Source organism: Pempheris klunzingeri, chromosome 2, assembly GCF_042242105.1.
Source record: "Pempheris klunzingeri isolate RE-2024b chromosome 2, fPemKlu1.hap1, whole genome shotgun sequence".
NCBI classification, from domain to species: domain Eukaryota; kingdom Metazoa; phylum Chordata; class Actinopteri; order Acropomatiformes; family Pempheridae; genus Pempheris; species Pempheris klunzingeri.
Genome location: NC_092013.1, coordinates 22,866,167 through 22,884,448, shown reverse-complemented (window position 1 = coordinate 22,884,448; position 18,282 = coordinate 22,866,167). Strand labels below are relative to the sequence as shown.

The window sequence follows — 18,282 nt, the reverse complement described above, 5'->3', positions numbered from 1 at the left end:
ACCCTTGTAACAGACGTGTACATGACCAGCAGCTGTGACCAGCTCGACTTTCCTGCACAGTTCTGCTTCTCATAGCCCGCTATGTTCTCAGCAGTGATGTCATCCATAGAAGCCAATCTGCTTCTCCAAAAGCAACAGTGTTCCCTCCAAAAGATGGAAACAAATCACTGTGTTCATCTTGTTACAGTTCCTCATGTTAAGCAGTTAATTATCGACACAGTTTGCACTATTTGGCATCGCTGTGGAGGAAACTTGAAGGTGATGGAATCAAAACTGTGACTCCTCTTCACTTTAAACTTCTGTACAGACCTTTAACAACGCGCCATTAGGCCAAACATTCTCCCCAGGAGCTTTTTTCTACAGACCCAGCCGAAGTTTTATTCCAGCCATGAGTATCAGGTTCTGTGCCAAACAAAACACTCCGATGACTGAACTGTGACTCACTATTCAGGTATACTGGACCAACACAGACCCACAGCCAGCTAGTTAAAAACCTCCACACACTATGGCTCAACCATGTGACACAATGGAGCTACTGGACTAATTACTAAACCCCACCCAGCTGGGGGTCTAGGCTAAAGACAAATCAAACACACCCACTACTGAAGAGGATCTGAGACAGTAAAGGCTTCCTGTCTGGCTAATCAACAAGCTGATCATCTGACCAGGAAGTAAATAGAAACTAAAACAAGAACGACTGTCCTATGGGCAGGACTGGGTCAGACAGAAAAACACATGCACGATCAAAATGCAAACATGAACCGAAAAAAGGCAAACGATGGTCACTGTGGCAACAGGAAGTGAAAACAAAGCCTCAAAAATGCTTAAAACACAAATCGAAACGCTCTAAAAAGGAGGCAGAAAATAAAATAAGACACGCGTCAAGTTCCAGCGATTAATCTGTCCACAATCTGCATGAAACAGGAAGTCTAAGTGTTTGATTTTGCTCTGAGCGGTCTGTGCTGACACACTTAGGTGCCTCTTTTGGGCGCCAAACCCTCTTAAACTATACAGCAATCTGCTGTCCCGCCTCATTTGTGATTGGTTGGAGGGGGCAGGAGAGGGGCGGAGCGATCATTGGTGACAGTCCTTTTGAGCTTTACTCCCTTGATCTGGATCAGCATGTCTCCACCTCCCTCCTTGGTCAGCTGCTCCGGGTTCTGGTCCTGGCTGGAGGGTGGAGGAGCCTGGGGCTGGTAGTGAGAACTGTGGCCCACACTGGAGGGCTCTCCCTGGGCAGCAGGGGCTTGGAGCTCAGCCTGCTGCTGCTGCTGCTGCTGCTGCTGCTGCTGCTGCTGCTGGAACAGCTTCTGTTTCTGCTGCTGGTTCAGCTGTTGTTGGTGCTGCTCCTGCTGCTGATACTGATCTTGTTGGTAATGCAGCTGCTGGGGATGCTGAAGCACTGACTGTTGATGTTGAAACTGTTGCTGTAGCTGCTGTTGATGATGAGACTGTTGCTGTAGCTGCTGTTGATGATGAAACTGTTGCTGTAGCTGCTGTTGATGATGAGACTGTTGCTGTAGCTGCTGTTGATGAGACTGTTGCTGTAGCTGCTGTTGATGAGACTGTTGCTGTAGCTGCTGCTGATGTTGAAACTGTTGCTGTAGTTGCTGCTGCTGCTGCTGCTGCTGCAGAATCTGGAGTTGCTGGCTGTGCTGCTGTGGTTGACTGCGTTGCTGCTGATGATTTAGTTGGTGGTAGATTTGCTGCTGTTGATGAAGCTGTTGCTGGTACTGTCTCTGCTGTTGCAGTTTGGCGTTGCTGCCCTCTGGTGGCAGGGAGGGTACAGTGGGTACAGGCACCGGGATGGGCATCTGACCAGGGACTAGCTGGTAGTATGGGGAGGAAGAGGAGGACGAGGAGGACGAGGGAGGTAAGGCACTCAGGCTCTGTGTGGAAGTGCAGAGTTTACTGTAACCTAAACCTCCTGCTCCTCCAGCAGAGGGCACTGTGAAAACATTCTCATCACTTCCACCGTTTCCTGCAAGGGCTTTAAGGGGAACCTGCGGGGTGGAGATGGGGATGGGAACGCCCCCGCTGATCGTGCCCCTACGGTACGCCGGCTTGGATGATGGTTTGCGTCTGATTGTTGCCGTGTGGGACGGCAGCTGGCGGACAGACCCGCCAATCAACTGTGGCTCGGCCAATAGGCTGACAGTGGAGGAGGGACGCTTGGACTGAGCAAACTTCCTGTACTGGAAACTGAGGTCGGAATTCCTCGGGATGGTCGAGGATTTGTCAAAGTCTGACTGGCTGTTGCCGTGGGAGAGGTGATGTAAAGAGATGGAGTCGGCGTCTCCATGGAGAGAGATGGACTCATAGTCAACTGGGGAAAAAAAGACAAAAAAAATATTAGTTATTGCTCTGCATTCAGCTTTCTTAATAATTATTATTAGTGTGTTTTATCTCTTCATCTGACAGACAAACAACAGAAGCAGCAGGAACACGTAATTACATCAGTGACTCACTGGCCATGTGTCTAAGTACAATTAGGATATGCATCACTGTGGAAACTGTTATCCAACATAAAGGGAACACGCAATCCAATTACTTCCCGTCACACACACACACACACAAATCCAGCACAATTTTCTGAATAATGAAGTTAAAAATAGATGTCACTTCATGGGAATGACGTTAAACATTTTTATAGACATTAGTTACAGACGATACTGCTAAGTCTGTTTCTGGCTTCATTTTCTGTATATTTTGGTTTAAAACACTGAAAGAGAGAAATGTTTGAAAAAATATAGAAACACTAAGGAAACACTATTTTCTAGAGGTCTTACAGGTCTACTAAAGAAGGCAACATTTTGACTAAGAGGCCTGATTTTACTCACTTATGGTTTGTTAAAAGGTCTACAGGTGAAATTATTAGTTGATTAATTGACTGACTAATACAGTCGCATAATAGTTGACATGTTAGTTGGCAACTATTTTAATAATTGATCAATTCGTTCAGTCATTTTTTGAGCAAAAATGCCAAACGTTGACCGGGTGCAGCTTCTCAAATGGGAGGATGTGCTGCTGTACGTGAGAACTGAACATCTCTGACTGTAACTTTGACAAAACAAGACATTTTAAAACCACCACAGACTCTGAGACATCAAAATGAGGGTGTTTCACTGTTTTCTGTCATCTTACCAGTGACAAAAAATAATGTTAATTGCAGCTTTAAGCATATCATGATTTTTTATGGTGATTCTGTGGGTGCACCACTGAGTTCAGGCACTGACGTTTGCAAAGTGCACAAAGTTTTCACTATGCTCTGATGCCAGTTATCAACAGCAAAGAGCAGCAAACAAAACATTCAGCTAGTAGCTTCTCATTTTTTAGCTGCTGCTGACCGTCGCTGTGACCGAATAAAATGACAAACAGCAGCAGGTCATATCAGCTGCTGCTAATCTATTCCAACTCAGTGAGTAACTTAATAACAGGACAGCATTAAACATGGCTGCTGTCTGGCTAAAGCGCCGTTTTTGCAGCCAGCGTCTGTACTTGGCCAAAGATCATGAGGTCCATTCTGTACGAGTGACGTCTCCTCTCTAGTGGATGACATCCTTTTCTGGAGTCACATTCTCCCACTTAAACATTCATTTATCACATTGATAATCAAACATTATAAACTACATTTTAACAGCATTTGAACCATGCAGCGCAGTAAGATTTAGCAGTCTACAGCTGTTATTTCAGCGTGTTGGATGCATGTTTAATGACTGACTGGGTTCGGGCAGGTAGCCAGTACTAAAGGACTCACATCTGGATCAGGGTCAAAAGATCGTGATCAGGACATCTGTACTAATTAGGCTGCTACTCCAGACTATAGTTTGTAGTGTTTCTGTCTTCTCAGCAAACAAAAACTGATTCAAAAACCGAATGTTAGAATTTTAACACTTTATAAGTAAAATTATTTGTGGAAAAACTGAACCTATTTAGATTGAATAACTGAATGCAAAGCTGAATGCAGATGAGATGCGTGGCATGCAGTCGAACCCTGATCCTAGCTGAGAGATAGGCAGGCAAGGAGGCAGCCAGACAGACAGACAGACAGACAGACAGACAGACAGACAGACAGACAGACAGACAGACAGACAGACAGACAGACAGACAGACAGACAGACAGACAGGCCCATAAACAGACGTAGACAGAGACCTACCATAGAGGGGAGGATCTCTCTTTACAGCTGGAAGAGAAGGAAGGAAGTTTAGCCCAGAAAACACAAAACTACTGACAGAAGACCACAGAGAACCAAAGAGAAGGTACAGCAGTATCACAGAGGAATACAGAAGAACTAGTAAACAACAGACAGGTCAACAGAGTCCGTTTCATCCACATAAACAGAGGAAATACAGACAGCAGAGAGGTTCAGTCGTACAGATGGTTTACCAGGGTTAGAGCTCCCTGAGGGAGTGTGTCTTCAATATTTCATTAAAAGACTTGTGTTTGTTGGCACATCTGCCTCTTTAGTTTCTATTTGGATCAGGCTGCTCATAGTTGCTTCAGAGTTCAGGCAGCACATAATCACAAGCTCATTTCCATTTCCTCTAGTTTTTCTATGATCACTGAATGCAGAAGGAAATCCAACATCGCTTCGAAGCAGGAGGACAGGAAATCTGGATGAAAATCGATTTTCTTTTGTGCTTAATGGTGTCTCTGACTGTGTGTTTTCTCGTGCAGATGTGTGTGTACTCACTGTGTGTGTGTATGGTGTCTTCAGAGCAGGACGGGGTGGTGGTCTGGGTACTGTAGCCGCTGGAACAGTGCAGAGAGTCCCTGCTGCTCCTCGGGGCGTCTGAGTTCAGGGCACCCAGCGTCAACGCCAGCTGATCCCGGGCCGAGCAGGACTGAGAGACAGAGAGGACGGAGAAGTTCTACAGTTTACCAGGACAAAGTACCACTGTCCATTTACAATTTTCAAAATAACAGGACGGATTTTTATCAAAAGAAATTGAGAGGAGGACAAGAGGAAATGAGGAGGGGAGAGGAAAAAAAGGAGAAGAAGCACAGAAAGCAGGAGATAGAGGAGGAGAAACAAGAGAACAGGAAACGAGGAAAGGAAAGGAAAGGAAAGGAGAAGAAAAGAAAGGACATAAGAAGAGAGGATGCGTATTCTGTTGTGGTCTCCTGCTGCCCCCCCCATTGGCTATTGTATGAATCAGCACTACCAACTTTGTCATCAGAACATTAAACGAATTTTGAACCAAAGGATGGAGAGAAGTCAGAGTTCAAAGTAGCTTTTCATATTTTCTTAATGTTTACTTCACCACCACTGTGTGTGTGTGTGTGTGTTACCTTCCCAGACGCAGACATGGCTCGGGCTCTCTCTCCGTGGTGTGTGTAGGCGCTGTGTGGGGGGGCCAACATGCCGTTCTCTGCCCCACCGATACCCCCAGCAGCAAGCTGATTGGTGGAGCCAACTGCATCCTGTCATAAATGAAACAGTCAGAGTCACTTTAATCAGTACTGTCAGTGTAAACGACAACATGGTTACCAAAGTACGCAGGATATAATCCCATGCAGCCATGGTAGAAGTCCCCATATAGCCCACCAATTATAAGACTTATTCTGTACAGCACCTGTGGCAGCAGGTACAGAGGTTACCACATTAATTAAACATTACTAAAAAAAGTATTCCCCTGCCAGCAGATCATAAACATGAAAAAAGTCATCCTGTATAATGTTGGATTCGCTGTATTAAGTAGGACTTCTATACTGGCTGTTGGTCTGTGAACATCAGCACATGTTAGCGAAGGACAAGGCTGTGTTTGCTCAGTCAGCCTCGGTCAGTGAAACCAAGAGTCACAGTCAGCTACAATCTATCTTCGTGCATCTCTGTTTCAATGGGGAAAGTTCACATTTTCGAGTTAATCGGGTATGAAGAGAAACCTCCAGACTGGTGCTGAAGCCGGTTTCCACAAGGTGACCAGCTATAACTGGAGAGGATCCAAAGTCAAACCTTCATTTTCAAAACAGCTCAAATGTTTTTAACTAGCAGAATTGGTGTTGCTTTATATCCTTCTTACAGTCAACAAATCCCATGGAAAGACTGAAACCAACAATGTGTTACAGTAGTTTGTGACTTCCCCTCCCTGTCTGTGGCTCACAGCACCAAGATCAGTTCCTACATGTAACATGTAGATGTAAATCTTTGACAACAGCTCGCAAATATATAGCGTCATATTAACCTAAGGTTGAATACCATCCTGTAACAGCCAGTCACTGTATTGGTTCAAACATTCTTCAAAGAGAAGGAAACAGTGCATTTTTCAGGAACTATTTTCAGTGGCGGATTATATGTAGATTGCAGAAGGACGTTGTATGTGGGACTGAGTCCAAACAAACTACAGTGTGTGTTCATGGTCATAAAGGAACATGTCACCCAACAATGGAGCTCTGTGACACGGACTTGTTTGTCTGATCTATTCACTGTTGGCTTTCATGTGATTTGTTGACAGTGAGAAAAATACACAATATTGCCCAAATGTTTTCTTTATAATCTCAGATTAAAAGTGTAACATTAATGTTGGTTTAAAATAACTTCAGAAAACGTTTCAGTTGGGACACTTTTAGAGAAGCTGTGGATCGGTAAATCAGTGTCAGGACATTGTACGCTTTAGTTTACGGGATTTAAACACATCCACTGTGTAGAACTTTGAAAATAAACTATTCTATGTAAAGTACAATGATTGATGTTTATTTCCAGCTTCACTTAACAAGCAAAGAAAATACTCCACCACTGACAAGACACTACTGACAGTAACATTAACACCCGTGTAAGTTCCACTGTGTGTGGAACGAGTGAGTGTGTCTTGGTAAGAGAGGGAGAGACGTGGCGAGGTATCTAACAGTGGGACGAAGGCTGGTTGAGGGCTGTAGGGTGGGACGGGGTGATCACATGCGGAGGGTGTGATGAAGAGCAGGGAGGCGCAACAAACTTATTAAGACTTGTTGAATAAGTACAGACACCTTTAGTGAAAAGAATAAAAAAAATTCGAGCTGAAACGACTCTGCAACAATTTAGATGACTGATTAATCATCTTAATAAAATTGTCAAACATTGTCTGGTTCTAGCTTCTCAAATGTGAGAGTAGCTGCTTTTGTCTGTTTTATATAATTGGAAAACTGAATATGTTTACAGATTGCTGTTTGGACAAAAGAAGCTAATTAAAGATGTGACCTTAGGCTATGGGAAACATTGATGGGCATTTTATAGACCAAATGATTAACTGAAAAAGTAATCAGAAGATTAATCTCTCATGAAAATAAGTGTTAGCGCTACACTGATTAATCCAGATATATAAACTGATATTAGCTTGATGCAGATATGTCTGTATTGTTGTCTATGTCTGCTGATAACAAGAAATGTGAGTAGATCACACTTGTCAGTTCAAGTGTTTTGAACCCAGATGAAATCCAGATGAGATTCATAACACTTTCATTTACACATCTTAATGAACGTCATTTGCGAGTAACACCTGACACTGAAGGCATGAAATTCCATTTGGAAACTGTAGCCTGAAGACTTTGCAGCTGTATTACCAAAAAACTGAAGAATCTACTAAATTGTTGGTCTAATACGCACTCAGAGACAAATACAATGTATCAGAAGAGTCACATAGTGATGAACTCATGTCATAGATACAAACAGACAAAAAGACACTGACAAGTCAGAAAACCACCATAATACACAGACATTCAGGCAAACACCTAATGACTGACCTAATAACACACACAATTGTACAAGGTTTTATGGCATAGGATCAAGAATTATGTTTAAAATGACAATTTGAAGGGAAATCCACATTTTATGGGATGAAGCCAGAGCTGGATTAGTCATGTGTGAAGTTCAATCTGATACATTCGGAAGCGCATGAAATCGGAGACATAAAAGGTGGAGTCAAAGGCAAAGGGTATAAAAGTCAGTGCCGAGTGTAAGCTGATGGAAAATATGAGGAATCAGACGGTGGAGCGGCGGGAGATAATGTGAGATGGAGTCGGATTCAGACCGATGGAAGACAAACGGTTACAAGGCGGTAAAAACACAGGACGATACTCGGGTTGGGAGGAATGTAATAGTTGTAGTTTTTTCTCACGGTGGTCATATCCCTGCGGCTAACGCGGCGGCTCAGCGCGGGGTGGTGGCCATGGCCAGCAGCATAACTGTAGCGACCACGGCTGCCCTGCCGACCGAGGCGTGAAGGGGAGTTCCCTTCGCTGAGGGACCTCCCGGTTTCATCACAGCCAATCAGCAGATAGGGGGAGGAGCAGCGCTACACACAGGAGAGGGTTAGAGCGGCATGTGTAGTCCTTGTCACGGTGAAAAGCTCTTATTTTGTAGATCCTCAAAGCCTACAGTTTCATTTTAAAGTGTGGGGTGCTGAGAGTGGTCAGAGGGGTCAGTGTGTGTGGGGGACTGTGGGAGTTTTACATTTGAGTGGAATGTGCCTTTAAGATATTAAACACGTTTAAACACAATTAGCAGAATTTAAGTTTAAATTTCTAAATTTACTCAGTTTGGTTGAAAATGTGAATATAGCGAAAAGTATGCAGACACCAGAACATTTGAGTTGAGTCTAAGGGCCAGTCAAGTTCTTCACACCACATTGGCAAAACCATCTATTTATGGACAGGGCTTTGTGTACGGAGGCACGACCGTGTTGAAATAGTAAAGGATCTTTACTATTGCAAACTGTTGCAAAGAAGTCTGTTGTCCAAAATAGCCTCAAGATTTCAATGCATTAGAGCTAAGAGAACAAAACCAGGAGAAACAAACAAGCCCAGACCAAAGGTACACTAAAGCATGTGGTGTCTGCTTACTTTTGGCCATATATTGCATATCAAATGTATGTTTACTGAAATAGCCAATAGATGGGGGATGTCATTTTATGGCACAGATAAAGTGATTATAATTATTATGTGAAAGGCTCAAGGTCATCTGCAGAATGAAGTTATTTTTGTGGACAAAATCATTTTAAAATACTGACAGAGGGACCCTGAGCAAAAAGTGAAAATACGGTATCAAATGAAAATGTTCAGGTAAATCTGAAACCAGTCACTGTATCTGTGGCGTGCGTGTGTATTACCTGGATGTGGACTCCATCGACAGCACAGCTGATTGAGTCCAAGGAGGGGACATGTCTCACTGATCCGGACTGGTAGTTACTACAAGTACACACAAACGCTACAGGTAAGTGGTTTTTTAGTGGTTTATTAACCTGGAAACAGCGAGATGCAGAACAAGAAGGAAGCAGCAGTGCAGACATTCAACATTCTGTTGGAAATGCTGTTAGTGGATGTAATACTACAATAACAGCTGTGGTGTGTGTGTGTGTGTGTGTGTTACCTGCTGATGCTGCTCTTCCTGGACAGTGTGTTACTCGGAGAGGCTGGAGGTGTCTGATACGTGTAGTTGAAATCAGAACCTTTCAGGTCCAAAATGACCTAAGAAGAAAAATAAAACACAAAAGCTGACTCTGGTGACTTTGTGTTTCTAGGTGTGCTGCTTTAAGGAGAAGGATGGTGCTATTCCATTTTTTACCATCATCAACAACAAAAAAAAGGCAAAGAGGAGGGTACCTGCTCGCTGGCTGGTGGGAGTTTATTGGGCTCAGCTGTCAGGTTGGACAGATCTTCCAGAATGGTCTGAAGGTGGGTCACCTCACCCAGCATGTTGATCTCATGGTCCTACACACACACATAAATGATTAGTGTGGTAATTCTAGTTAAACAGGCTTTAAAGGCTGCCACAGTGGTGATGGTATATCACTTGAATCATCACACACACAGAGCACTGACCAGCACAGGCTTCAGCATGCCCACGAAGCTGCAGAAGCGCGCTCGTTCTTCTATCAGCGCCCTGCACACGGCTCTCTTCTCCGTCTCCTCCAGGACGGCGTAACGCACGTTGACATCCTGCAGGGCGCTGTCCAGCTGACCCCGAGCCTCGTCCTTTCCTACAGAAACACACACAGGAGGAACATGGTTTTATTTCCGTGATTGACAGCTGGTCATAGTAACTCATTAAAACATTTACAAAAGGTCTTAATCTGTTATAACTAACAAATAAGGACAGCTGCATATAAAAGAAGGACACAAAACATCCAGTATGTAGGTGTCATTTTGCAACTTTGGGGGGAAAAATCTGGGATTTTAATATTGTTATTATTATTACTACTACTAACCAGGTAAAAGTTGCATTGATTGAAAAATAAATACCATTTTCTCTTACTAGAAATCAAGATTCTTTGTTGTAGCAGGACCTACAGTACAGTGTCATCTAGAGGGAGGAAACAGCAATTTTTGGCTGCTTGAGAATGTAACAAAACCAGGAGAATATCTTTTTTTTATTTTTTAAATTGTTGTTTTCTCCTACTTTGGCCACATTAACATTTAACATCACTGTAGAGTTGGATTTGGTAAAAACTGAAAATGTTGAACATGATGGGAGAAACTGTTTCCACCTTTGTCTACTTTGTAGAAATTGAACATTTCTACCAGTTTCACAGATGGTGGGAGTGGAAATCACAACTTAACTCCAGAAGTACTGTACAACAACATGTTGCCAATGATTATGACAATACAATTCTCTGTTGGTCAGACGAGCAGAAAAGATAAATTGTACCCTCGAAAAATAATGTTAGTATCACATGTGTGACAGTGATAACAGACACACAGGGTTTTCAGTAACACACAGCAGAGACGCTAACACACACTTAGGCTGCGATACCCAGATTCTACCAGCAGGGGTCAGCACAATAGTACACACCAGCTGTAACAGCAGCTAGGGGAGACAAGACACACACACACACAGCTGCATGTCAGCTGTTAGTCACACACGTGCTGTCTGACCTTGTTCCCCTGTTTGTGTTGGAGCAGCAGTTTAAATGTTCGATTATTAGAAAGCAGCTACATAAATTACTCCTGTCGGTCACAAACAGAAACAGGCCAGTTACACGTTCAGCCTATCACACAACCCCTGTAACCACTTGCTATAATCAATCACGATTAACCGCATCCCACTTGTGACATCACTGACCACGACTGGCTTCCAAATGCTGTGATGTCACCAAATCCTGATCATGTAGATCATAGCGTCATGTTTTCAGGATTTCATTCAGAATCTGACGGACTTGTTGGGTGAAAATCCCTCTGATCAGAGGACCATGATATCATGTTGTGATCGTACTAGACATGAGAAGAACAGCATTTTTTTTGCCACGCAAGTTGCAACTAGAATGAAGTGAAACATATTAAGCTTCCTTTCTACTGCCAATAATAATAAGGCAATAATAATAAGACTTAAAGTCATGCCTCACTGCTTACGATGCCAGTAAAATACATCATAAATGTCTGGAAAGTAAAAATGTTGTCAATTAGAAAAGTAAAACTGAAGGTTGAATAGCAGCACAAAATAATCAGCTCTAGTATTTGATGCTGTATCAATCAGACTCCAAACTGCGGCCAAAAGGGAGCAGAGACAACAAGACGATCGGACGGCACTGATGATAAAAGTGCTGGCAGGGAGAGACCAAGTCAGTGCAGAAGGAAAAGCAACACTTTCAACCACAGTGGCAAACACAGAGTGGTGGGAGAAGTACTCAGATCTTTTACTTAATGATACCACACTAAGTAAAAGTCCTGCATAAAAAAGATTATTTAACTAAAAGTACAAAAGTCTTAGCATCAAAGTACGAGTTTTAAAGAAATGTTGCATAATGAAATGAAATTGTTAATAACATTACTGGATTATTATTACTGATGCCTTAATGTGTTCATTAATTTAATGGTACAACTGGCACAGACAGAGCTCATTTCAATTTATACGCACGTATTTCATATATTACTTCACATACTGCTGGGCAGCTTGTGAATTTCCCTCAGGGGACCAATAAAGCCTTCTTGATATAATGATTGATATTAATTCCTGGCTCCTGGCAGAGAAGCTTTATATTCAGATTAGAATATTTTGCCAATATCAAATCGCAAGTCATTGTCAGTCACTGCCAATCTGTGCATCAATGCAAAACTAGGGAATCCAAATAAAGACAACTATTCATCAGCAAGGAAGCTCTTAGATGAATGCAATACCAACAAAGGGGTGTTGTGACCAACTGAGGAAGTCGGTGCTACCAGTGGAAAAGTTAGTGCGGAGCCCAGTCCAACCATGTGGACACACAGTAACAGAGCCAAAGTGTAACTGTGTGGTGGAGTGTTGATCTGGTCTGAGCCTGGTGGGTTCAGACCTGCAGGTAAAGACGACAGACAGAGCTCTGACCTGCAGACCACCCAGCTGTGGAAATACACCCACTGAATGTAAAAATAAGTCCAGAAGCGGTGGAGGGAGCGCAGAGCTCCGCCAACACAGAGGAGTTTCAGCACAAGCCACAGGGCAGCAGCCTTCGTCGCGCTCCAATTTCCAGGCTATCATTTATTAATTTAATTAGGTACTTATACTAATTTTACCTCACTACATTTAAAATGTTGTACTTTTTACTGCATTTATTTTAATGTTATGGTTACATTTCAAATTTTACAAGATTAAGATTTTATATACAAAGCCCACCCCTAGTTTATAAAATGTGATGCATTGTAACATATTAACTACCCAAATGTATATATTAATTACAATTAGCTTCCTTTTGATCAGCTACAACATTAAAGTGCTGCATCTCTATTATAACACTAATATTCTGCTGTATGATGAGTACTTTTACCTTTGTTACACTGAATGCAGGTATCTCATGTGTCGGAGTATTGAGTATTTTCACATTAAGGTATTGCTTTTACTTCTTAATACTTCTGCAGCATGATTATTTTGGTGGAAAAATCATAACCCCCCCCTGATCACCGGGCTTATCTGTTCACCTGAATTCAGCTCAAACGTTGAGATGTTTTTCTAGCAAACACGATAAAAACAAAACTTCTTTCCAACTTAAAGAGAGAGAGGCAGAAAAACAGAGACAGTAAATCCTGTGGAAAACAGTGAGAAGCAGTTTCCACAGCCAAACACACACACACACACACACACTGCAGACTTTGTATCATAAAGCTCAACCTAAACACAACCTGCTCGCCCAGGTGTGTGTGGGAGCATGGAGAGGACAGCGGATAATTTCCACGTTGCCAACAGAAGCTCAGTGTCGGCGTGCTGTTGGTCCGCCTGACGTCTGGCCTCTGTGGAAACACACAGACAGACTGCGTGTTGTCAGACTGTGTTTCTACAAGGCTCTGGCTCGACACCCACAAAAACACAAAGACCTGAACTCAGAGGCTCCGTTCTGCACAAAGTCGACCCATTCGCTATGTTAAAAGGTGAAACACAGTTCAGATGAAGCTTTTTCTCAGCAGCTGTATTGTAATAACACCTCATGTTTGTTTCCAAACAGGTTGGGTGTGTCCTTAATTATCACTCTCTGACTTGGAGAAGGAGATCATGTGGTGATGATAACATTTGTGGGTATCTTGTGTTTTTCTCAAAGCTCTGATGTATCTGACTTGGCAGTAAATACCACAGAGGGGACTGACAGGCTAACAAACGTGACGCCTCATGTCAGCTAAAGTCAAAAGTTAACTTCATCGTAATTCTATACAAGTGAGACACACCTTACTCTCCAATTCTAACAGGGAGCTTTTCCCATTACTGTGGCTCTGGACTACACTTCCCAGAGATCCTCTACCAATCAAACAGTGTGGGCAGGACTATGGCGTCATGTGTTTTCTGCTGATGAAGTTTGAGTATCTTCACATCCAACTTTGAATCATTTTCCCCCGATTCTACGACGGTGGCTCGCTGCTCATGCACAGGTCTCCGCTCTTGTGTTTATTGTGTTTAACTGAGAACTTCCTACTATTGTGTGTGTGTGCATTTATAGCCTGATATATCTTATTCCTCTGTGCCACAGAGTTCCATTGTTGCCCAAAAACTATTAAAATCAAATCAATGACTCACACTTCGCTGTCATGAACATACACAATGTAGTTTATTTTGCATCAATCCCACATATGCTCCCTAGTACACCAAATACGTATTAATCCACAGCTGTGAGTAGTCCCGAACGAATCCTCTACATTTAAAATGAAACTATACATTTCTGAGGTGTTAAACGTATTTAGAGACAGACTACCATATTGTAGTTTTTAGTCTTTTAATGGGATTTATGAATAAGAAAAACACATAATATTACCAATGGCTGAATGTCTAGACCTCAGTTTATGACAAATAAAAAGTATATATAGTATATGCTGACAGGAAGGAGAGGAAAATGTTTAGTGATAAGAACGTGTCACAGAGTATTTAAGTTGTTATTTAAGAACATTACAGAGTGCATTTGGAATGCATGAAGATTGAAACCAACAGTTACAACCTCTAAATACCTTAGTCCCTCGTTAGTTGCACTTTCTTTAGCCATAAACCAGTCTGCTCGCATTCCTCGCTCATACAGGTACAGCTAGCCTCAGGCTGGCTTAAATGAGGAGTAACAGTGATAACCGGCTGCTGAGAGAGATTACGCTGAGAGATTATATGCGGCTTGGTGAAGAAGAAAAGGAGGAGAGACGAAGAAGTAGTTGACTAATCCAATCCACCTCACAGGTTCATTTACGCAGTTGTTGCACATGCGCAGGACGCACCAGCAAGCAAGCAACTGTGCGAGCTAGCTCGTAAGATTGAAACATTCATTAGATTCAGTGGCTGGGAATGATGAGAGCAGAGGTGAGGGGAGAGTGCACCAAAGAGCTGCTGGTGTCTGAACGCCACACACTGCTCCCCGACCCCACGGGCTTCTCAAAGTTTGGACGCCCTGTAACAGGACTTTTATGGCTTCATAAACTGCTAGTTTGAAAGATATTTAATAAAAAATGTCACAATATGTATTGATTGTTGCTATCGGAAACAACAGACGTGACATTTATCTGGGTTTTGGCGGGGAGATGTACTCTGTGATGATCAAAATGTTGCAGAGGTCTTTCGTCCACACCGACATGAATACAGATCTGGGAGATACGACAGAATTCTTGGAAGTGCTGCTCTCACGCTTCGATTATTGTGGCCAAAAACACGGTGGTATTATCATGACCTAATCCAAACCGTCTGCTCAACCAGAGAGAGAGCACCAACACCAATGAATTGGGTCCAGGGTTGGGTCTTAGATACTGGGAACAAAGTGGACCTGTTAAAACCTCTACACCTAATTACTATTATCTCCCACTGTAATTCTGTCTGTTAAATTTGTAAAAATAAAGTTAAAGGTGACGGTAAAGAGTTAATGACACATAACTGCTGCTACAACACCAGATAATGTGCCCTCTGCTGATGCCGACAACATACAGTATGGCTTTAATCTGATGACTAACAGAGCTCTCACTCGCAGCACTCTTAATGTTAACCCACTGTTTTCAAAGGCTTATTCATCCAGCAGTCTAGACCATCTGTGTCACACACTGATGATGTCATCAGTGTCAGACAGACAGGTGGCCAGGCCGTATGGATCAGGTGATAAATGGGTTTCTGTGGAGCTCTCTGAGGCAGGTCGAGACACGAAGCAGCTGTATGCAAAAGCCGCCCAGAGATTCAAATGAGGACATTCGACACACTTCACCTCCTTTCACCTCACAGCTCCTCACTCTCTTCTTTCTTCTCTCCTCTAACTTCTCTGTCTGTACTTTTGCTTCCTCCTCCTCCAACATACTCTTTACTCCTTCGCTTGCCCCCCCTCAACTTCTCTTCATGCTTCAAGTGCTTCCTTCCTTCTCTTTCAACTTCTCCTTTACCCTCTCCTTTGTTATTTGACATGTTCAACTCTTTTCCTCCATTGTGTGCATCCATCTCGTTCTTCTCTTCATCTCTTAGTCTCTCTCCAATTGAGGGCCATATACCATAAGCTCTGTCCTCCATCATCCCTGCGTTCAACCACTTGAGAAAGAGATAATTACATCACCCATCCATCTCTCCTTCAATCGTTAACCTCCTCTTCTTTCTTTTTCTTGGAGTTAGGAATATCCTGTTTTGACTCTATCATTATATACATTTCCTTTCCTCTTTCTTCTCTCCCTTTTCTCTTCTTCTCTCCCCCAATCTTTGTCCTCCTGTCTTTCTAACCACAGTAACCGCTGTCGAGTCATGGAGAGGATGACTTCAGCCCCGCCCCTTCATCCTAGCACAGCCACATGGAGGACAAGTTCAGCTGCCATCTAAGATCTGTACATCGCTCTGCCCTCTTCTTTGTGGATATTTTTGTCAGTTTACACTTCACAAACTTAAAACGGAGGCCTGCACCCCACCTGTATCATTAAGAGCCAACTAACATTAGCCAACATTACTGGTGCTACCAAAATTTGGGACCTCAGCACAACTCAGCTGCAGCTTTTTTTCCAAAAGAATAATCAACTAATGATGTGCTCCACAGCAAAAACCTTTACTTGTACTACTGCTGCTCCTGCTACCACCAAAAAACCAGTGGTGTTGTTGTGTTTGGGGTGAACTTCTATCTTTCCTTTCACTCATTCACACCTTTTATTCTGCCACAGTCCATTTCCGCTGCTAGCAGCTAGCAGGTCTTAAGCTAAGCTAAGTTGAAACAGCTATGAACCACCAGCTGTATTTATCAGTGAGTGTAGAGACTGGAGTCAGGCCGCTTTCAATGTGAGCTTCAATAGCTGAAACACGTCGATGTAGTCAGTCAAGGGTAAAGAAATTAAGGATGCTGAGTTGTGTTTGAGTAAAACGGGGATGAATGACATTTGAAATGAACCAAAACTGAACAGTCTGAATCTGAATATTTATACAAATACAGTTTGTGTTTAGTTCCCTGGGTGGTGCTTATGCACGTGTAGCGTTAGGCAAGAGTTATGTTTGATTTCATTTGAACAAATTAAATGTTACCTTTCAACTCAAACTTAACTGTCTGAGAAAGCACCAGCCCTAGAGTGTTGGTTTCCACCTTTATAAAAGAATGGGATAGCCAATAGCACCTTTATGTCTGCCTTTCTATTCCCTTGACTCTGAACGCATCATCTCTCTCTCCCTCCCTCATTCTCTGTAGTGGTTACACACCACATAATTATAGAGCACACACACACAGAACCATGAGATATAGAATGATTAGCCAGGGAACAGATGTTTACTATTACAAACTTTTTTTTTTCTTCATTCAAACAAACTCCATCCACTATGCTACGTACATTTTTGCAACAGAAAATCAAACTGAAGTGAACTGAGAAAAGAGAAACAGAGGGCACGGGACTTTAGGACAAAAACAGCTTGTGAAAGCGTGTGAAAACAGTGTTAAATATAGTTAAATGAAGGTGTGACTGTGATACAACATTAGTGTCCATGAACTATGTGTGTGTATTAGATAGCAATGCTGTCTGCAAACTGGTGGATCCTACTGTGCAGACTGAACAGAAAATAATCTTCAATGAAGCTAATCCACAAGGTGACAAAATCATTTTAAAAAAATTTTACTTTAGCCAAGCGTATTTTTCTTTTCTTTCCCTCCATCTGTCCTCACTTTTTCTATGCTGTCTACATACACATACACATACACACACACACACACACACACACACACACACAGTTGGGATAATTACAATGTGAAGCCTTGATTGGTGAGTGTACAGAAACAGTTTTGGTACACTGTGCAGGAAAAAATTGTGTACTGTGTGTGTGTGTGTGTGTGTGTGTGTGTGTGTGTGCTGTGTCATTACGTGGTGACACAATGTGAAGCTGTGGCTCTGTCTCTGTGTTTGAGGGATGTTACAGATAATTCTTTGATAATACCTGGAATAATTCTCGTTTGTTTTATACAACGTGTTTGATTTTTGTGGTTTTGTCCATCAAAAAAAATCTGAGCGCAGCTACTCACAAATTTAATAGTGGAAAGCTGGTTAGTCAAACTTATTCAGGAAGTCGTTGTGAAGGTCCACAGTACAGACCCACTTCCTGCTTCAACTTTGACCTCCTGTACTTACTACAGTCATGAGTTCACAGATTTCGTGTACAATGAGGGACTGCAACATCAAACTTTCAGGTTGAAACCCAAATAAGGTGGGTTAGATCATCTGGATGAAGCCACTTCTTATTATGCGACTCCTTGAATTTCTCAACCTCAGACATCTTTGTCCTTTTTACAAACTATTACATGAAACTTGTCCCTCACAGCAGCAGACGGGTTAAGATCAGTTAATTTACTTCCTGAGGACAGTGTCATCATAACTGGTAGAAAGAATGGCTATGAGTCAAGCTATAATAAACCAAAGGTTTTAAAATGTTTGCAGATCATTTA

At 42.5% G+C, this 18,282-nt stretch overlaps 1 protein-coding gene across 2 annotated transcripts in view; it reads right to left on the bottom strand.

Moving 5' to 3' along the window:
- Window positions 1-1,018: 1,018 nt before the first annotated feature.
- The window catches only part of mtss1 (MTSS I-BAR domain containing 1), a 51,641-nt gene continuing 34,377 nt past the window's right edge, over window positions 1,019-18,282 (bottom strand). Inside the window, exons 7-14 of one of the 2 annotated variants that reach the window (XM_070844894.1) lie at window positions 9,797-9,954; window positions 9,578-9,685; window positions 9,345-9,442; window positions 9,085-9,163; window positions 5,294-5,425; window positions 4,695-4,845; window positions 4,158-4,184; window positions 1,019-2,326 (exon numbers count right to left, since the gene is read on the bottom strand). In XM_070844894.1, the coding sequence (XP_070700995.1) occupies window positions 1,032-2,326; window positions 4,158-4,184; window positions 4,695-4,845; window positions 5,294-5,425; window positions 9,085-9,163; window positions 9,345-9,442; window positions 9,578-9,685; window positions 9,797-9,954 (2,048 nt within the window). In that variant the 3' untranslated portion in view covers window positions 1,019-1,031. The remainder of the gene's footprint in view (window positions 2,327-4,157; window positions 4,185-4,694; window positions 4,846-5,293; window positions 5,426-9,084; window positions 9,164-9,344; window positions 9,443-9,577; window positions 9,686-9,796; window positions 9,955-18,282) is intronic. The other variant, XM_070844901.1, reaches the window with a different exon arrangement.